The following is a 21,297-nucleotide window of genomic DNA, read 5'->3' on the forward strand; positions in this document are numbered from 1 at the left end:
TGACGTATACGTTGGCGAAATACGTAGCCATTTACTGTATTAGCTTTGAGATTGTAAGCACTAGAGTAGTTGGAATATATATACATGTATATATATATATATATATATATATATATATATATATATATATATATATATATATATATATATATATATATATATATATGCATGCATGGTGCACACTTCAACTCAATTTACACGTAAGTCATCAACATACCCTTTCGTTATTGTGTATGTTTCTAGATAGCGACATACCTACATTGTACATATATACACACTTGCTTGCTTGCATGTATGCATGTATGCATGCATACATGCACACATATATATATACACACACACACAAACACACACACACACGTGAAATTAGAATTTTTTTGCGCTTTCTTTTTGTCAAGTTTTGATGTGTGTGGGGTGGGGGTGGGGGTGGGGGATGGGGTGGGTGGGGGTAGGTGTGGGGTGGGAAAATAGGTGAGTTTGATACTTTCATCTTTCAATTACAACGTCGATATAATACGGTTAACGTTTTACAACTATTCTCACTTTACATGCATTCCAACAACAGAACTGGAATTCTTGAACCGTTCTGCTAGCTTTAAATAAAGAAATAAACGAATGAGTGAGTGAGTGAGTGAGTGAGTGAGTGAGTGAGTGAGTGAGCGAGCGGGCGGGCGGGCGGGTGAGTGAGTGAGTGAGTGAGTGAGTGAGTGAGTGAGTGAGTGAGTGAGTGAGTGAATGAAGTTAGTTATGAGTGCATTCAGTAATTAAGGAAGCAATTATTCAATTTATTATTTTGGTGATTTTACTACTTATTAGAGACTGTATTATAATATAATAATGATCCATAACTCGAGTACCTTTAGCAGAATTCCAAAGCGTCTTACACGTAAGATACATAATCAAGACGTCCCAACTTTCATTATCTGCTAATTTTATTTATCAAGAAGGACCAGACTTTTAGTATAGAGACAATTCTTTGTAATCTTATTGTAAACATTGTTATTGTATGTTGCAAAATCTTTTTACTGAAAGGATGGGAAGAGATTTTCTAATTTGCCTATAAGTCCAAAGTGTTGGAAAAGTCCATCGGAAAATCCTTTCCGAATCAAAATTTAAGTGAACAATAGCCAGTAAAACTATTCTCCGAATAACATGATCCTATTTTAGATTTCCCTAATAAATTATTCTATACACATACTACATCCCTTGTCTTCCATTGTTCTTTCTAACGCTGCATCTAGTTTATTGGATGTTATTTAAGCTTTTAATGAATTAAGATAGTGAGATTTGTCAGTTCATTTATCAAATCGCCGAAATAAATCGCTGTAATAGAGCGTTTTGGCATCCCGAGCGTGATGGAATTAGTTCAAAGTTAATCTAACAATGAATGAAAAAGGCAGCAAGCAAATCTCTTTCATTTCTACACGTTTCCTGTGTTCACTCCTCCGGATGAGATATACGTCGTCTCCGTTGAAAATACTATAAAATGAGTCGTATAGGAGTTGTACGCTAAACAAAGTATATAATACTATCGGAGGACCGTATTTCTGTGAAACTCTAGCACCAGATTTTTTTTCGAGTTCATAATAGTTACTCTTAATATATTTCCTGGCTGGCAGAAATCAATCTTTTCGCTCCACCAGAATACGATTTTCATCATTTCGTTGATGAAAAAACTGTAAATCGTCAAATCTTGTAATTATTCATTCAGTTTTACGCATGACTGCTAATTAGTCTTTTCGTCATTGTCAAACACGTACCATTTGAGGAGTTATTCATCACAATCCAATGACTGTAAAACATGCAAAGGGTCACCCATTGCCGAATATTACCCCTACAATGTTTAATTCATCCCTGCATCTGTCATACTAGCTGTGTCATTCGTTAATGGTGATCTTGTCTGCCCCCGGATAGGATTCCTTTGTTATTTCTGATGAGAACTATATGAATGGGTTATTACTGGGGCAGTTTCATATTAGTTATTCATGACGTTTCAAATTAGGCCTACCGGCACCAGTTTTACCAGATGCGTGCTCGGATGAATGACGTCACTGTATGCTGCTGAGGACACCGTAGGTCATATGAAAACCGCTAGTACAAGTATTTCAAGTTATTTATCGTTTCCTTGTGCCTTTCGGCGAATGTTGTCCAACTTGACTCAAGGACATAATCATTATACCATAGAGTGATTTAAGGGTTCACATTTTTGCTTTTAAAAAATTAAACACAATGTTTTCATTATTATTAAATGATCTCAAAGGGGATATGAAACAATTTTTCAACGATCGAAACTGCCAGTTCAATATGGTGTCATTTAGCTGTCAGTTTAAGTCGCCATTGTTATGCTGTATAACCACCAGAGAATGTTGAAATCTTCACGTGACACAGCTCTGTTCATATTCGAAAATATTCGTTCACATTTTTGGGCACCAAACGTTGTACAAATCTGACATCACTTTTATACGGGGACAAAAACAACAATGGTGTGGTTAACGTTGTATATGAATTACGGAACTAAACGGGGTGGTTATAACGCTTTCACAAATTGCATAACAGAAAGTTGTTAATACAAGTTAACGATAACAAATTGTCAAAGGTCATACATAGTAACAACTATATATCATTTTAACGCAGCCGTGTTTCTGCTGTACTCATCCAAGTTAATCGACTTGTACGGCCGTTTTTTGTTTAATATCAACTTACGACGATAAACAAGTGTCTTTTAAAATAATAGCACATTCCTTATTATTACCATGATAATTAATCAACACACATTTTATTAAAATATATTGCTACATTTTCCTTTTTATAAATTAGGACTGCACAGACGTACATTTTTTTTGTTTATTTTTCCTTGCATAATATGATAGAAATGTGATCTTCGTATGACTTATTTCTTTACCCCATATCTTGAGTTTATTTTCAATAAAAACATTCTGTACGCATACCTACGCATACTTATCTTGTGACATGCGATTCTCAACTGAGAAATGTAGGGTATTTTGTCCCTTTTGACCTTCAGGGAGCAAAGTTCAGCTGGGATGAATTTCAATGTATGCGTTGCTGGTTGTGAAATGTGACACTCTGTGTACGATATGTTTCAAGGAGCTTTTAATACAGTATAAAGTTTCAATTTATAAGACAGTTCAACTTGTCTCAAATACCTTTGACCTACAACGGCTATACAATCTGTATATACAGCATTTAATCCAATGTTGGACATTGATGACACGGAAATGAACTTAGTAATGACCTGATCATTTTGTCAGAATTGGTGTTAAACACACACTCCCTCCCCTCTCTCTCACTCTCTCTCACACTCCCTCCCCCTCTCTCTCCCTCCCTCCACCCCTCTCCCTCCCTCCCTCTCTCTCTCTCTCTCTCTCTCTCTCTCTCCCTCCCTCTCTCTCTCCGTCTCTCTCTCTCTCTCTCTCTCACTCTCTCTCTCTCTCTCTCTCTCTCTCTCTCTCTCTCTCTCTCTCTCTCTCTCTCTCTCTCTCTCTCTCTCTCTCTCTCTCTCTCTCTCTCTCTCTCTCTCTCTCTCTCTCTCTCTCTCTCAATGTTAACCTACCTGATCAGATGCCTTCAGTGGGTTACCAGCACTACACGTCACAGTGTCTTCATAATCAGGGTTATCAAAACAGGCCACATTATATTCCTGACAAACGTAAATAAATACACAGACAAGGATTAATGTAATACTATTGAGTCGTAATTATCTCAATGCAAGAAAAATAGAAAATTTAATGACACATTTGTTCATTTTTTCAAGATAAGAAATCCCCGTCTAGTAATATTTCACATTCCTGGCATATATTTGAGACAGAATCTTAATACACTTGTAAGTTGTATCGGAATAAAACGATGCTTGTCCACGTCGGGGTATTCAATACTTCAATGTCACAGCACCAACATTCAACAAAACGTACAGACTTGACGATTCCCAGTCTGTGGGTCAGTAGAGTCAACTTTCTCAAATCAAAGTGGGACACGTGCATTCTAGATGAACACAGTGTTAAAATAAAATAAAAGAGATGAAAACTTACTGAGTTATCTGTCTTCTTCACTCTAACAAAATCAAAGCCAGCAGGAATTTGGATGGAGACTTCGGTTTCAAAGGAATCCTCATCGTGGTTAGATACATTGATTTTTAACTTTACTTCTTCACCACCTCCGATGAATAATTCATGTTTATCTCTACAAATGCAACAAATATTTTTTTTTATAAAGTTAGTGAGAAATGTACAATAATTGAAATCAATGACCTCATCTACAAGCACACAAGTACATTGTAGTTTAAAAATAAGATTCGATGATATTTTTTTCGGAGGTTCCATCATTACTTCAGTGAACTACTAAGATTTTTACTTGTTGACTTATTGAGTAGGGAATAATACACATAATGCCGCCAAACACTATAAATGAATATTTTAGATTCTTAAAAAATGACCATTGGAAATATGTAAAGGTAAAAATATCCACGAGCTCCCTTCTACTATCAGCAGACTGCCTTCAACTAAATATTTACAGAATCAAGACATCAAACTTCCCATTCCTTGAACGAACGATCGCTTCCTTATTTGCATATCATTTGCATACAGGCATATAATATGGTATTGCACTTCAGTGCCATTCTCCCAAGCCAGAGCACACATTTCGGCTAAAGCAATGAAATTGGCGGGTACGTTTTGGATGGTGCCGTAAAAAAGGGCATGTGGTTTTTGTGCAGTGCAAATTCCACTAGTATTCCGCGCATACGTGCAAGTAATATCTGGTACATATGTAATAACGGATGATTACACAACCAGGCAATATTTTGTTTCAGATAAGAATTTGAACCATCCAGCATTTCACCTCGGGAGACTGCCAAGGACATTTGGAATATATTTATATATCACATTTCAGCGACCACTGGTGTGAAAACAAGGGAAGTCCAGAATCAATTTATCTATTAAACACGTTTAGTTGACAAACAGAGTTATCACATTTGTAATAGTCTAAATCTGCATATACAGCTAAATCACATTATGAGGTTTTAATCAGCATCCTAATGAAGTTTAGTTACATCGAAACCGTTCAGGCCATTTTAAAGGTTGAATTCTATTTTCGTTATTGGAATGTAAACTATGTAAAATGTATTTGCTATGTAAATACCATGAAGGCTATAAGAAGCACTGGATACACGTGGGTGAAACGTCTTACTGTTATACTATAGCGATGCGAACCATAGAACTCCCAACGGTAAATATCTGATTATAGCTTACACAGCAAATCATCAAATCAAATCAATGTGATTTTGTTCACAAACAACTGAAAGTACTGCTAACAGTGTCTATATTAAGACGACATTTCACCACCACCCCACCCCACCCCACCCCACCCCACCCACCCCACCCCCATTCCAAACCATTCACCATTCACGATATAAGTTATTAATACTTACAGTTCTGCTTTCAGTTGTAAATCGGGAATACATATCCCATCGTCTCCACAATTCCTTAGAATTTGCATCTATAAGATAGAAATAATGTTTAACATAGCTACTGAGGAATATATATAAAACATCTATCTTTTCCTTGACTCTTAGGCATTTTTTTAATAATATATTATTCTTACACGCGTTCTTGCATTGAGTATAGGTGAAGTGTAAAGTAGAAAAAGTCCTTAACTTACCAATAATTCATAACAACATTTCTTTTACTCTCAACTTAGGTGAAGAGTAAAGTAGAAAGAGTCCTTAACTTACCAATGATTCAGAGTTCTGCGCTCGACTCGGTGAGAACGAAATTTTAAACTAATCTGCAGATGATGGATTTTACGAAGTGATTGGTATTTGATTCTGTTTTCATTATGAAAGCTCAACTCAGTATGTAACGTACGGGGGTCGAGATCTCGGAGAAATGTCATGAAACGAGAGATCTATTCAACTCAATTGTTACACCAGTGATATTATATTCAGATCTGAAGACAGCTTCTTCCATGTTTTTTTTTTTGCAAACAAAGACACAGTCAGATCACACAAGACACTCGATCAAATGATTCAAAATAACATGTATTCTTAAATTTAAGTACAATGTATTTTACATCTCAATATCACAAAGTTTCATGAAATAAATTGTTCCTAAGTATATTATGTTATGTCAACGAGAGAAACAGAGAGAGAGCTACAGAGACAGAGACACAGGGAGAGACAGACATACACACACAGAGATACACAGAGACACACATGGAGCGACAGACAGAGAGACACAGAGAGAGATTGGTGAATCAAACAGTACGATTAGACATGTACTACCAAACCAGAGTGACTATAGAGTTTTAGTTAGGCAGCAACGTCTCACACAACGTTTTTTGTTCCAAATTACATAAAAAACAAAATGCAGACAGTGACAGCGCGCAATCACACTTTATCTCACCGTGATGACAAACCAACATCACTTTGGGATGAAACAAGGAAGAATGAAAACACAAAACTAGTTGTGTGTTCACAGTGAGATAACATGTAACATTTTATGTGCGAGTGGGCTGTCAGTGCCTGTATTTTGTTTGTGTGATTCGTAACAAAAAAATAGTCCGATGGTGTTGTACCACAACTGTACAGTATTTTAACATGTTTATCCACATTCTGATCCATACTAGGTATAGGTGTTCATTTGCTGAACGATTATCCAGTTGCCTATCCAACCCTGTTGTTATCTTTGCAATATACGCCATCATTTGGCTGTTGTTATGGCATGGTCATGTTGCTAGACATATTTGCATACATTTTTTGAATGTTTGTTCACTTATCTATGAATCCCCGATGTTATCTTTGTGATATACATCATATGGCTGTTGCTATGGGCGTGGTCTTGATACTAGATATATTTTCATACATTTTGAATGTTTATTCACTTAACTAAGAATCCCTGTTGTTATCTTTGTGAAATACACCATCATTTGGTTGTTGCTATGAGCGTGGTCATGGTTGCCAGGGCCAATTGTGTCAAAATGTTTTGAACAATATGTACAGAATAACACTTCTAGAAACATCTCACCAAATTTCAGTCTCATTGACCAAGTACTTCTTGAGATATAAGTTTTTGACCAAAATTCCAGTTTTACACCTAATTTGCATATCACTGATGAGATCGTCATATGCTGAACATTTCTTCATCTATACACCTCTAGATGCACCCCCATTAAATTTCAGGTAGGTAGGTAGGTAGGTAGGTAGGTAGGTCGGTAGATAGATAGATAGATAGACAGATAGATAGATAGATAGATAGATAGATACATAGATAGATAGATAGATAGATAGATAGATAGATAGATTAAAGATTTTTTACCAAAAAGATACATTTTAGACCTAATTCACATATCACTGATGGGATCATCATTTCATGAACATTTCTTAATCTAAACAGCCCTGAGAATGTTCCCACAAAATTTCAAACTAATCTGTCCTGTATTTTTTGAGTGTAAGTTTTTTGACTAAAGATCACATTTCTTGACCCAAATCACAAACCGGTGGTAAGATCATTTTGATTTGAACAATTTCCCAACGAGATACCAAAGGTAATGTACCCACCAAATATCATGTCAATCGGTCCATCAGTTTTTGACTTCAAGTTGTTTACACAGACAGAAAGCCAGACAGACAGACAGACATACACTTTTCCATGCCTATAGCACTATTGAATCTAGTTCAGTTGTGCTAAAACGTTGTGTGAAATGTGCCGCCTAATCGAGACTCTAAAGTCTTTCTGGTTTGGTAGTAGTAATTTTAGAAGCTGGTAAACTGCAGGCCTCACATAATTCGTCGTAATTCAATGCATAATGTCAAATAACTTTCATAACTAATGTGTAATTGGATAACTCTAAACAGAGTTGAAAGTGTACGAATAGTATTAATGTCAAATGCATATGGTAATGTAAAAGCCAACAGACTATTTCAATTGCATTGAATATTTTTAACAGTTCACATTATGTCCGGTCAGGGCGGTGGTTGTCCTTGATGTAAAGTGAAATGATAAATAAAATATGTATGTTTTATTTAATACTTGATATTGATTGGTTCAGGTAGGTAGGTAGGTAGGTAGGTAGGTAGGTAGGTCGGTAGATAGATAGATAGATAGATAGATAGATAGATAGATAGATAGATAGATAGATAGATAGATAGATACATAGATAGATAGATAGATAGATAGATAGATAGATAGATAGATAGATAGATAGATAGATAGATAGAGGGGGAGGGGACTAACGGACGGACAGACAGACAGACAGACAGACAGACAGACAGACAGACAGACAGACAGACAGACAGATTGATTGATTGATTGACTGACCGACTGAAGCGGAAGACAATATTTCTTACCTGTTTTGTAATAGTTTCAGGAATGTAATTATTCAGTATTGGTTTGACATCGGTAGATGAAAATTGACTCTCTACTAGTTTGTATTTGATATCTACGCCTATGGGTGAATATTTATCAGAAAAGTCCTCCTGGAACAAAAAAAAACATCAGCATTTAAAAAATAGTCTAAACCCCCGTGTCTGATAATGTGTATTTTGTACAGGTTCTGTCTTGTTGTTTATGATGTCGTTATGGAGTACTGATGGTTTGTACACTCCACAGGGAGCTGAGGAAATATAAATGTCCGTGTCAGGGTGCAACTGAAAAAACAACACTTTTAGCACAATTTACCAATTTAAAAAAAAAGTAAAAGTTTTATTATCTTGCCCTCAGCAGCTATTTTTGATACTGTTGGTTTTTTGTTTCCTTTTGTCTATAAATCAGATTTTATTAAATATTGTTTGTTTTGTCTCCTTTTGTCTATAAATCAAATATTGCAATTATTATGAAGTTAACGTGGTTTTTCTCTAATTGTGAATTCTTGATAACTAACCGACGCAATAAAAGCTTGTTTAACATTACCCTTAGATACACTTTTCGATTCCCCGAGCACCAATCTGTATCGGGTGTTTCTAATTTTATCACCGCAGTATGCTTCGTCGATCCTGTAGCAGCGAAGTAGGCTCTTTTATGTATTTGCTTGAAGGTATCTAATGTACATGTGAACTCAATATCTGTCGGAAGATAACATTCATTCAAAATCGATAATAATCAAATTCATGATAATAAACAGTACATTTAAAAGTCTATCAGAAGCTTGTCAAGACAAAGAGATTGTGGTAAGTGTGATGTCATTTCCTGTTAAGCTGTCCCACAAACCCTTGCAAGATATCCAATATGGCAGAACACGTGCAAGTACGGTTTTTGTGGGGTTTTTGTTGTGTTTTTTAAAACATGATTTCAAAGTTAAATAAGTTTCCAAAGTGCTGTTTCATCACTAAAACGTGTATGTGAGTTGATAGCATTCGATTCAAGTGTACTGAAGGCAGAAATAAGCCTGACTGGACTTCTTTTAAGAAAGAAAGAAGAAAAATAAAGGATTCACCAAAGGCGGACGTTGGAATATAAATATATTAAACTATGACAAATATTCAAAAGGTCAATCCAAGTTAATTTGCATATTCCCACATGTCTCAACATAAGAGTAAACTCATTCTTTTTCCCAGGCCACGTTCATGAGTACGTTTATCAAATAGTCAGAGTGTAAAAGCAATTGATTGAAATTTACCAACTATTTTCTCATAAGTTGTAAAAAAAATTAAAAAAATTAGCACCTACCGAGAGTAGTTGGCACATTGACACCAGTGTGCTTAAAGCATACGTTCAGATCAAAACTGTATAATATAATAGAAATAATAAATTAAATTTGGTTTTCATAAAGCGCTTTACAGTTATTACCCCTGGCACGGATCTATAGTTACAACACGGCCCTTTAGATCTCTGGGGAGTTGAGGAAAGCGCATATGATTAAAGCATTCACATTGCAACCTCTATCCTACCAGGTCCCCAGTTATACAGCTGGGTTCACTGAGGCACAATTGTGGTTCAGATCTTTCCCAAGGACTTATAGCCACTCAGGAGCAAACGGCAGCGACGGGGCTCGAAACTGCAAACTGCAGATTCCAAGCCGGCTACTCTAACCATTCGACCATCATGACAAAAATCATATAATAGTAAATATATGGTTCTTATCGTGCGTAAATTTCAGTGGTATTTACTAGAAAACATGCTGTACTTTAACAATATGAGCTAGCTATATACATGACAGTGTGTTAACAACTAGTTTGCTTATGAATTATATAAATAATGAATGATTAATTCCTTCACTTCTGATCAAAAGCACTTGAGATGTATCATAATTCTATTGAGAAATGAATACATTTTCTTTCTGAACATTTTGACGGAATCGGCTTGTCGTGATTCCATAATGTGGTCGTCAACTCGTTTGTTAAACATTCTATTTTGTAATTATAAATAGTAAAATTACTGCACTTCATGGTATCGTAGCAAAATGACCAAATGGCAACAAAAGATTTTTCAACAATTTTTATCTCCCGTCGTCAAATACTAACATGTTGCACGCGAGCCTTGCAATCCACTGCTCGTTTCTAGACATTTATTACTTCAACGGTTACGAGTAACATAAGTTAACATACGTGCATGTATTCTCTCAGCTGTTCTTCAATAACTAACACATATCGATTTCAATGCAAAACATTGTTACAATAGTGTAACTCAAAGTAAACTAAATATGTTCGTGTTATGGTATGACCTTTAAAGGTGATTCAAAATGCTCACATTCACTATCGCTAATTTGCTAGACGACATGTTTGTGAAATGCAGTCTGGTTTTAAAACTTTTAAAAAGCGTTTGCAAACACCTTAAAATGACCCTTTTTCAGTCAGTTCCCTTCGGATTTACTTCGAGAGTTTTCGGGTATTTCCGGTCCCACCTAGACCACGGGATTTTATGACGTCATAAGGAGTAATGGTTAGCACTAAGCCTATGACGAGCGTAGTCACCAGGTGAATAAAACTCAACAGCATTGTGAAAAAATACATTGGTCGTGGTTGTAATAGACATCAGTAAACAAAAACTACAGTCTACATGTCTTATTAACCAACATTTACCGATATTTACTCACACTTTCTCACTAATTGTCAGTGTCTATGGGTATAAATGCTAAAATATTATCTCCCCATATTATGGCAAAATAAATCAAAACGGCTAGACTAGATATACATATACACTTGTAATGTCGCGTGTTTCACCTTTATTGACTTTTATTTATCTGATGTTTTTATTATTTGCCGACAAGAAGCATTACGATACCGTCGTGACGCGTTGACGGCATCCCGCGCCGAGGACGGCATATATTTAGCCCAATAGTATTCACGTCACCTTTTGAACGGCGCATTTAACAACAAAGTAAACATATTTCATCTCGAATAAATATACTAGCTATTTGGCTTGTGAACACAAGTTTACGTCTATTATTTTCGGCCAGGGCTGTCTAGGGCGCAATACTCTAGTCCGAGTCTGAGACCCATGTAAAACCTCAGAAACTCGCATTCGGATCGGACTGAAAAGAAGTACAAGTAGGTCTCATCGACTTGTTGGGGACTCGAATTATTGCTTGTTTTTATCACTGTATACAGGTGATTATTATATATCGGTAGGTGGGTAGTGTTGTCAAGTTTTGTGCAGTCACCGCGGCCGCGGCAGTAAGCTTATACTACTAACTAGGATAGTTCCGCCGATCAAAGCTGAAGCAGTGTATGTACGTATGGAATCGGGAGAGCACATTTGTGTCGGGTTGAATTTATCCACGTGTTGATATAATCCATATTTATCAATTAGATATATTGTAAAATTCTTCAAGTCGTACAGAAATAACGCCTCTAACTTCAATACAAACCCTGAGAAATTGGACCGGACGTGGCTAAGTATCTAGTTGCAGTCTTTCTTTCATAACCATGTGCTGGGGTCACGACCTTGATTGCCGACGTCAATATTGTCCAATCATATTTAATATCTTGAACACATCGCGATATTTGATTTGTTGGTTTCCTAAACTGTATACTTCGAATATCATGATTCGTTACAAAATTCTTCTAATGAATATTAAATAGGCTCGTTGTATTACGTGATATCCCAACAAAGGAAACCATACAAGTTTTCTTCCAGACGAGTTGCTAAAGTCATGTAAATGACAACACGAAACTCACGAAATTTCCTCAATTCTTTACAATTTTATTGCTGATAATATGGGTAATCTAATAGCTAGTATCTTTATTCGAGATAAATGTGTTTACTTTGTTGTTAAATGCGCCGTTCAAAATGCGACATCAGCGAGTAGAGTCCAGTATAGTATTAGTGGGCTAAAATATGCTGTCGAAGCCATGCCTGTCGAAGATATTGTAATGCTTTTCATCGGCAAATAATAAAAAAAAGATAAATAAATTGAAACACGCGACCGACATTACAAGTGTATATGTATATCTAGTCTAGTCGTTTTGATTTATTTTGCCATAATATGGGGAGATAATATTTTAGCATTTATTATACCCACAGACACTGACAATTAGTGAGAAAGTGTGAGTAAATATCGGTAAATGTTGGTTAATAAGACATGTAGATTGTAGTTTTTGTTTACTGATGTCTATTACAACCACTACCAATGTATTTTTTCACAATGCTGTTGAGTTTTATTCACCTAGTGACTACGCTCGCCATAGGCTTAGTGCTAACCATTACTCCTTATGACGTCATAAAATCCCGTGGTCTAGGTGGGACCGGAAATACCCGAAAACTCTCGAAGTAAATCCGAAGGGAACTGACTGAAAAAGGGTCATTTTAAGGTGTTTGCAGACGCTTTTTAAAAGTTTTAAAACCAGAATGTATTTCACAAAAATGTCGTCTAGCAAATTAGCGATAGTGAATGTGAGCATTTTGAATCACCTTTAAGTACAAGGTCATGATAAAAGGCCAAGGATATACCAATAGAATTCATAGCCTCGTAACTTATCTGCGCAATAAGTTCCACTGAATTCCCCCAGGACCGTGTGGATAAGCCTAAATAAAAAAAAGTTGTTTGGTTCCGGTTACCCGACCCCACATAGTTTTTCACGCCGACCCAAAACTTATTTTTACGTATTCGAGAAAAATAATAATAAAACTGCGAAAATCGTGAAGTCTCGCAAGAAATCATGGGCGAGGACGGAAACTGACATCAACTTGAAAAGACAATATAAAACTATTCTTCCAATATGTAATGGCTGTACATCTGATAGGAAGAAATAAACAAAACAGAGACCATTTGGAAAACAATGGAAAACCTGAACTAGACACTCACACATAAAAAAAAAATATTAAAATAAAATAAAAAACCTACCTACCCCATCTATTTTAAATCTAAATGTAATCGGAACCACACAATGTTTTTTTTTACGTCTAAGGGAAGTGAGTGGACTCATCGCAAAGATTAGGGTAAAGCATTGAAGTGTCGAGACGTAGTTCTTAGTACACAGTGATATATTGTAACAATATTGTTTTAAAGATAAAACCTGTGTATCTAAACTTATAAGGTGATTTAGAAAATACTTTTTGAACTTTAGAATTGCTATTTGGCAGGGCTAGGTCAGAACTCCACAGGAGTTCGAGATTTATATGTGTTATTAATACTCAATGTATGTTTGACCTCACTGGAGTAACATGACTCACCACGCCGCTGGAGTTCCGTCTGAACATTTCTTTTCTAGGTCAATGTATTCTGGGGTCAGAGTTATTCCTTCTTCGATGCTGACGACAGGTCTTGACCTAAAAAAATGTACAATTCATGGCATAAACAAGCAAACAAAAGACAATGATTGAACTATAATGATACAACATAAGAATTATCAATACCTTGTAATTATTGCATGAACAGTTTAAGCTTTTGGTAACTATTTGAAGACTAACCTTAACTATCTTGCAGAAGTAAGAAATATTTTACAGGCAATCTGATAGTTGGCTGATAGTGAGAAAACAAATTATGCTTTGCAAATTTTGTATCACCGGATTACTTGTCATGAGACCCGTAACGAGAAACAAATTACATGTATGTTGTGTGGGTAATTACATTTTCACCATCCAAAGGAGGTAGGGTCTGAACAGTGTACATAGTTTCAACATTGGAAACCTTGTGACAACACAAATTTATACTTCATTGAAAGAAATTAAAAATAAACTCATACTTAGGACATCTCTTTAAAGTTCAAATTTAATTATGATGTTAGTCAGTTCACTTACACAATTTACCCTATGCACATTTACAGTCGCAATGCCAATACAAAATTGTCAATAATTCTCTCTTCTATGTATCAAAATAAGTCGATAGATTATCAAGAATTTCATTGATGACTCGTTTTATTATTGTTGAAAGGGAGAATGTATGTAGCATATGTATATTTATGATCAAAGTCGACAAGTTGAGCTTGTAGTTGTATTTGACAGATAACCATAACTTTTAAAACTGAAAACAGCATGGTTGTAATTTAGGGGAGGTTTATCATCTGAATTAATATAAAACAAAAAAACTATCTTATTTAATCACAACAATTAATCCATAAATGTAATCTGTATACATCGATAATGACGTAAACACCGTATATAATTACTCAAGACGAAGAAAATCTTCAAGCACTTGAGTAAAAGGTTAGTGCATTCAGTGAAGTGTACCGACCGAGATACATCAACAGTGATTTGGCAATAACGCAGAAGATGACAGATATGGATATTTTACGTCATATGTTTACTGTTTAATACCAGATGTTCTATTATTTGGTTTCAGTTATGGCGATGGCATATCATGATGAAAGAGAACTTCTATACACACGTATTCATTAATTTTGGAAAAAAACTATTCTGACAAGAAAAGTAAGGTTATCTTCTTGCTTCAAAGTTTTAGGTTTCTTTTTTTTCATTCTCTGATATTATCACTCCGTTCTGTTTCGAATTCGTTGGAAGTAGAACGATTACGTAAGTGGTAAAATAAAACAAAATGCGATAATGTAAAGATTTACGTTAAATTATCTTCTTTTTAAAAAACAAAACAAAAAACCCTACCTCAGTAGAACAGCTTGATCGACACCATAAGCACCAACAAGAATATCTATAACGAAAGGAAATTCAATAAATAAATAAATAAATAAATAAATAAATAAATAAATAAATAAATAAGTGAGCTAAAATATCATAATGTTATTGCTTGCCATGGGTATATATATCTTTTAAACTACTTTTCATAAATATTTTCTGCGTTCTGCTTCATTGATGGATTCACATTTTCTGTTGGTTTTGTATTTAATACAATCTCAATTTATTCTCCATAAAATGAAAACAACAAATCCGACTCCGTAAATGAAACTAAAGCATTATGAGGTGGAACTGAACATGTCTGATTTTATAATTACCATTACAAGCATAAATCAAATTGTTGATTCCACTATCCGGAACTACACCATGATCATTCAGATTTACAATACAAATGTACATAGCTACCATTCACCCCCCCCCCCTCCCTCCCCCCGATGACTTTAAACAAACGTGTATCCCAAAATCTTTCTAGGAGGTGAAGTCCAGACAATGTAATTACCTGGATATTGGTTACCATCCATGTCTAATGCTCCAGCCAGTGACGATCCAAAAGTTTGTAGATTGATATCGATATCAGATGGTGTAATTACCTGCAGAATATAGAATAGACAGTAAATCCAGGGATGAATTATATGCAACAACTCTGACTTTAGGTTATCATTTGCTGCGTACAACTATACTTGGGGGATTTGCAGACTGTGTAACATGTCTGGTTAGTCATTCAGAAGGGAATTTTTGTGGTTGTGATATCCATATTATAATCTTTCTCATTCTGTTCAAGTGAGTATTAGTAGTAGCATTGCCGCTAGTATCGGGCTATGAAATGACGTCATTACTAAAGCATAGTTGGTGTTGAGAGACATTTAGGCCACATGATAACCCTTTGTGGATTCCACCATTATTTTTGATGACCTGCATAAAGTGAAGACAATGATTGGGTAGTGATAATTTATGTAACGATGATACGTTCTACCACATGGCCAATGCATCATTGCCAATGATGAAAAACCGGGTAAGTACGAAATAAGTCAAGTTCAAGGTGAAAGCAGATTGACTTCCCCATACCAACTATACTTTCTTAGTAAATGGTAAATCGATTGAAACAAGCATTGCTTTTTAGTAATAGTAGCTTAAAATTGAATTCATGAATCACATATTGCATCACAACAAACAAGTTGTTAAAATCTTGCAAGGAAGGTTCAGTCAAATGATTAAGTGAAAAGTATGCTAATCATAATTCTTATCACAAACTATTAGTTTTTAAATTAATAACATTGATATACAATTTTTAATGTGAACTGATATGGTTATTCTACTGAACTTTATACTTGTTGTCCTCCGAAGGTGTTCACACGTCATAACTACAATGACGTCATTCTGAAAAAAATGACGTCACGCATGTATTATCATATTGTGGTCATTGATTGTAGTTAATATGTTACCTGTGAAGCTTGTGTTCTTAACCCATTCTTCGACCCATGGTATATGTAAACTGCACCTTCATCATCATCACCATGAAAGGGTGCACCGACAGCAATATCTATTCGTAGAGATAATAAAACACGAATAATGCCGACATTTGATATATATTTACTGTTTTAAAGGAACAAAACTGTCGCAAATCAACGCAGATCAACTAATATCATAAAGAATTGGTGAAAATTTTCCATTAGAAAATGGAATCAAATTTTGTGTAGTGTGATTCAAGTGTTCAAAGTATGTCTGTATGTACCCACCATTGTAGCCATCTTGATTGACGTCACCAATGCTTGCCACAGCTGATCCAAACCTTGCTGTACTTTCTGTACCTGTGATTGTGTCAGGTTCACTGAACTTATACTATAGCGAAGGAAAGTAGTGACGATTAAAATATATATCCACTCATTGATGAAATGGGCATCGGATTAATAAATGCACGGACGTACAGACACATTATATGCCTGCACGCATGCATACATACATACATACATACATACATACATACATACATACATACATGCATACATGCATACATACATACATACATACATACATACATACATACATACATACATACATACATACAAACACAGACAGACAGACAGACAGACAGACAGACAGACAGACAGACATATACAGAGAGAGACTAATTTCGTGCTTATTATAATCTGAACCTCTCAGCGCTAATGCATGATAATCTACAAAGCATACTGACATGAAACTCATGGAAATGTTATGGGAATCTTTACTAATGTAGAATTACTCACGTTTTCATTTTGATAATACACATAGATTTTGCCAGCTTCCCATTTTTCGATGCTGCTTTGTCTGTCTGTGTAATACGGGGCGCCAACAATAACATCATCTCGACTAGAATAAATAAACGTAAATAGCTATGGTAACAATATTTATAACCGAATTTGTATGTCATAATATTTTAGGTTATAATAAACGTATTGTATGTCGAAATTTTGTTATTCACATTATCTCAAAGTCTAAGAATAAGAATGCAATTATTTTCATTTAAATTTTCTTAAATGTTAATAAATCTGAGAAGCCCTACCCTGTCTAGAAAACATTTGGGGAGGTTGATTTGATTTCATGAATTGTTTTTGGATATGCACACTTTGCTAATTCTAGTCATAAACACTTACTCGTCGCCGTTTACATCAACAGCACACACAGAGCTTCCAAAATAGGACCCTAGTTGTTCACCCTCCAATTTTTGGTGTAGTATGAGACTCTGATCTTGTCGTAGAAAGTAGATTTTTACCTGTGAACGAATAAAATACAGTGTCCCAAACTTTAGTCACGATAACTTTCCCCAACATAGACGCATAATACATCGTATGCCCTTGATACAATCGTACGTGCACCAAGAAGGCTACTACATGTAATTATAGTCCGTACTTTCCCATATGAAAGCATGTTCATGGTCCTTTTGAAATTAAAGAAAAAGCAAGTTTGGGGTTAGCTGTTTTGTTTTCAAGGAAATCGTCAAAATAAAATTCGGCGGCCATATTGGATTCTAAAAAAAATGACTAGATGTTTTGAAAATATCTATTTCAAAATGTGTAAGGGGTTTATCTACGTTAATCTTACCAATAACTAAAATTGAGGACATTTTCGTAGTCTTACAGCTAATGAAATGATATATGCTTGGTGTTTCACTCATGTAACATGACATGTAATACACGCCCTCGGACAACTTCTAATGCAAAAGAAACAATTACATAGTTGCCGTGCCCAGTTTGGATGTAGAAGTAGTCAAGTTGAAATGTTGATTGTGAATTAGAAAATAAACAATTGCAGCCGTTAAAATCATCAAGTCCATGTGTAATGTTTTCAATAGGAGCCTATTTTACTGCAATACGAAAGAATAGCAATGCTTGTACATTGTGTAAGTGTTCAATGTGATTGGGTAAAGGATCCTGCTGTCTCTGTTATTGTTAGTCTAGAGTTGAAATATATCTATATGACAAAAATGTAATGTCTCATGAGTGAAACACCAAGCCTACATAATTTCAGCTATAGTACAGAAAGTATAGTATATAAGTATGTAAGTACATAAACACAGAAATCACTGTTACTTGCAATCTTCAAACATTCAAACAACTGAATCTGCAAAAGTTCCAAGCCATTTGCGATCCTGGACAACGTGGGTTACAAAATGTACGAAACGATTGAGCAGAAACACACAACGTATTCTTCATTTCATCTGGGTAGGGTTGTAAGAAAATATCTTCCTTGAACATATGTACGTACCCTTAGGGCCATAGTATTTATACTTTGAAATTATAAGATTTTCTTACCAGTCCTCTGAGGTCATTGCCCCTTGGCACACCAGCTACATACTCCTTGTAGATACCATGATAGTATTCCCCTATTGCTACAGAGTAACCTGTAAACAGTAAATAGTGATGAATATTCATACTCATAAAAAAAAAACTGTTAGCCCAATCATAGGTGGGGTTCTTGTATTTAACACTTTGATGTTGGTTTTTGCTGAATTAAGACAAAACTAACATTTTTTTGAAAAAATATTTTCTCTTATGTTCATACGAGAACATGCATCTTCAATGTAATATATAGCATGCCCGAGTTAAGCCATATTCCGCAAAAAGCTAGGATAACGGAATATTGGCAGAATTGACACCTCTGTTATCTGTAGCACTTTTTCATTATTAAAAAAACCCGTTGTTTAAAGTTTTAAAAAATGAAAATAGTGATGGAGGTTGAAATGAGATGACCCGTACACATATAACGTATTTGTATGACTTTTGCTTAGTTTAGACTCTTTTCTATTTTAAAGTTATCATATTATTCTGGCAATCGAGATTTTAGTTTACCAAGACAGACACAAAATAAAACTATTAATGTTGATATCAATGATTGGAATTGTCGTTTTAATTGTACTCAGACCGAGAAAAAAATGTTTGGTTCCGGTTACTACCTGAATTAGACACTCACATATGAAAAACAAAACATATCTAAAAAGATGAAATAGAAAAATCTGCCTACCCCACCTATTCTAAAATTGAGCGTAATCGGAACCACACAGGTTTTTTTGTTAGGCCTCACAGTAGGGTGGAATTTCGGATGATACCCGTGATCTTGCAGTGTACATTTTTTGGTGATTTCCAATGTTGCATTCTCTTGATCACAGGGCGATTAGAATCGCACAACAGTGGAACCGCTATCACTCACTTGTGTAATCTACCACATTGATTAACAATATTTTTAGTTTGTGTCCATCACCCCGAGACCACAGTTGCCAGAGTATTATCTCTCATAGAAAAAAAAAACGTTGAATAAACCATGCATGTGAATTGCAAGGTAAACTTACCGGCATAGTTATCATACTCTCTATCACTATTACCTTCAAAGGTATTGTAATTCCTATCGAATATCAAATCTTTTACATAAATCTGACCTGCACAATAAAGAAAACACATGTTATAGAAACTCTTGGCTGTACCCGGTTTATTATAAAGAATAGCCATTTGAACTTGTATTTCAAGATATATCAGTCAAAAATCGTGCAAGTGTTAAAGATAACGACCGCATAATATAGTTCACATATGTCATGCAACAGTGTTACGTGTATTCTTCTTCCTGATTGAATGTGAATAAACTAAGACATGTCAGGGTTTTGGTTCATCACTTCCTGGCCATAGCTGGCAAATTAATGACAAGCAATGATATCCTTCCTACCTTGCCATGAGTAACTACCAGGAGAACCAATAAGTAAAGAGAAGCCCTGGAAACAGAATGAACTGTTAGAACGATTTTAAACAATTTGAAAAATGAAATAGTGAAAGTGGATTACGTCTATTTGTTCGTACATTTATCAAAAGTTTGGATGTTGTTTTCATCATGTTGTTGTTGTCCCTTCATGTATGGTTTTTATTTTTCGACTGTCGCACAAAAAATTGCCCACGTTGGGATAATAAAGTTGTATTGTATTGTATTGTATTGTATTGTATTGTATTGTATTGTATTGTATTGTATTGTATTGTATTGTATTGTACTGTGTTGTGTTGTGTTGTGTTGTGTTGTATTGTATTGTACTGCATTACATTGCATTGCATTGTATTGTACTGTACTCCATTGCATTGTATTGTACTGCATTGTATTGTATTGTATTGTGTTGTATTGTATTGCATTGCATTGTATTGCATTGTATTGTATTATATTGTATTGTATTGTATTGTATTGTATTGTATTGTATTGTATTGTATTGGATAACATTGCATTGTATTGTATTGTATTGTAACAATTTCATAAAGAACCGTTGTTATCTACCTTTACAATGTCAGCACTCATTCCAGCTAAACAATTTCCAAGTAAATCCCATCTGGTTCCTTGTGGAGCTAAGAGGATATAGGAGGAAATCTACAATTAATGAATATACTAGTAATTAGGTGCAGCTGTCGACGTTGTCCATATTTTAAGTCATAGCTGGTTAAAATATCTTATTGACACCAGAATCTATCGAAGGCGACAGTACATTACAGTGCAATCCCTCATAAAGTTTGATAATGTAAATGCTAGTCAACCTCTTAAAACAAAGAATGGAGTACGTTCTTTCTTTTTTACGAACAAGATGAAAATATTAGGTGATGGGGTGTTCATATTAAATTACTTATAATGTACGAGTGGTTGATATCATAGCCAATGTAACTACACACTTTTAGTTACAAATGGCCGCAATGAAACTCAAAATTTAAAGGTTTCTAAAACATTTGGCCGCCTTTCACCCTTTCAAGGACCACCATCGTGT

At 35.1% G+C, this 21,297-nt stretch overlaps 1 protein-coding gene across 1 annotated transcript in view; it reads right to left on the reverse strand.

The window, feature by feature from the left end:
* LOC144433641 (integrin alpha-8-like) overlaps window positions 1–21,297 on the reverse strand; it is a 40,372-nt gene that overhangs the window by 7,170 nt on the left and 11,905 nt on the right. The window contains exons 5-21 of the mRNA XM_078121985.1: window positions 20,820–20,887; window positions 20,229–20,274; window positions 19,861–19,947; window positions 18,827–18,915; window positions 17,669–17,787; window positions 17,282–17,384; window positions 16,772–16,874; window positions 16,478–16,575; window positions 15,535–15,625; window positions 15,006–15,051; window positions 13,623–13,718; window positions 9,678–9,733; window positions 8,922–9,073; window positions 8,360–8,488; window positions 5,444–5,511; window positions 4,047–4,197; window positions 3,572–3,658 (exon numbers count right to left, since the gene is read on the reverse strand). Coding sequence (XP_077978111.1) covers window positions 3,572–3,658; window positions 4,047–4,197; window positions 5,444–5,511; window positions 8,360–8,488; window positions 8,922–9,073; window positions 9,678–9,733; window positions 13,623–13,718; window positions 15,006–15,051; window positions 15,535–15,625; window positions 16,478–16,575; window positions 16,772–16,874; window positions 17,282–17,384; window positions 17,669–17,787; window positions 18,827–18,915; window positions 19,861–19,947; window positions 20,229–20,274; window positions 20,820–20,887 — 1,589 coding nt within the window. The remainder of the gene's footprint in view (window positions 1–3,571; window positions 3,659–4,046; window positions 4,198–5,443; window positions 5,512–8,359; window positions 8,489–8,921; window positions 9,074–9,677; window positions 9,734–13,622; window positions 13,719–15,005; window positions 15,052–15,534; window positions 15,626–16,477; window positions 16,576–16,771; window positions 16,875–17,281; window positions 17,385–17,668; window positions 17,788–18,826; window positions 18,916–19,860; window positions 19,948–20,228; window positions 20,275–20,819; window positions 20,888–21,297) is intronic.

Source organism: Glandiceps talaboti, chromosome 4, assembly GCF_964340395.1.
Source record: "Glandiceps talaboti chromosome 4, keGlaTala1.1, whole genome shotgun sequence".
NCBI lineage: Eukaryota > Metazoa > Hemichordata > Enteropneusta > Spengelidae > Glandiceps > Glandiceps talaboti.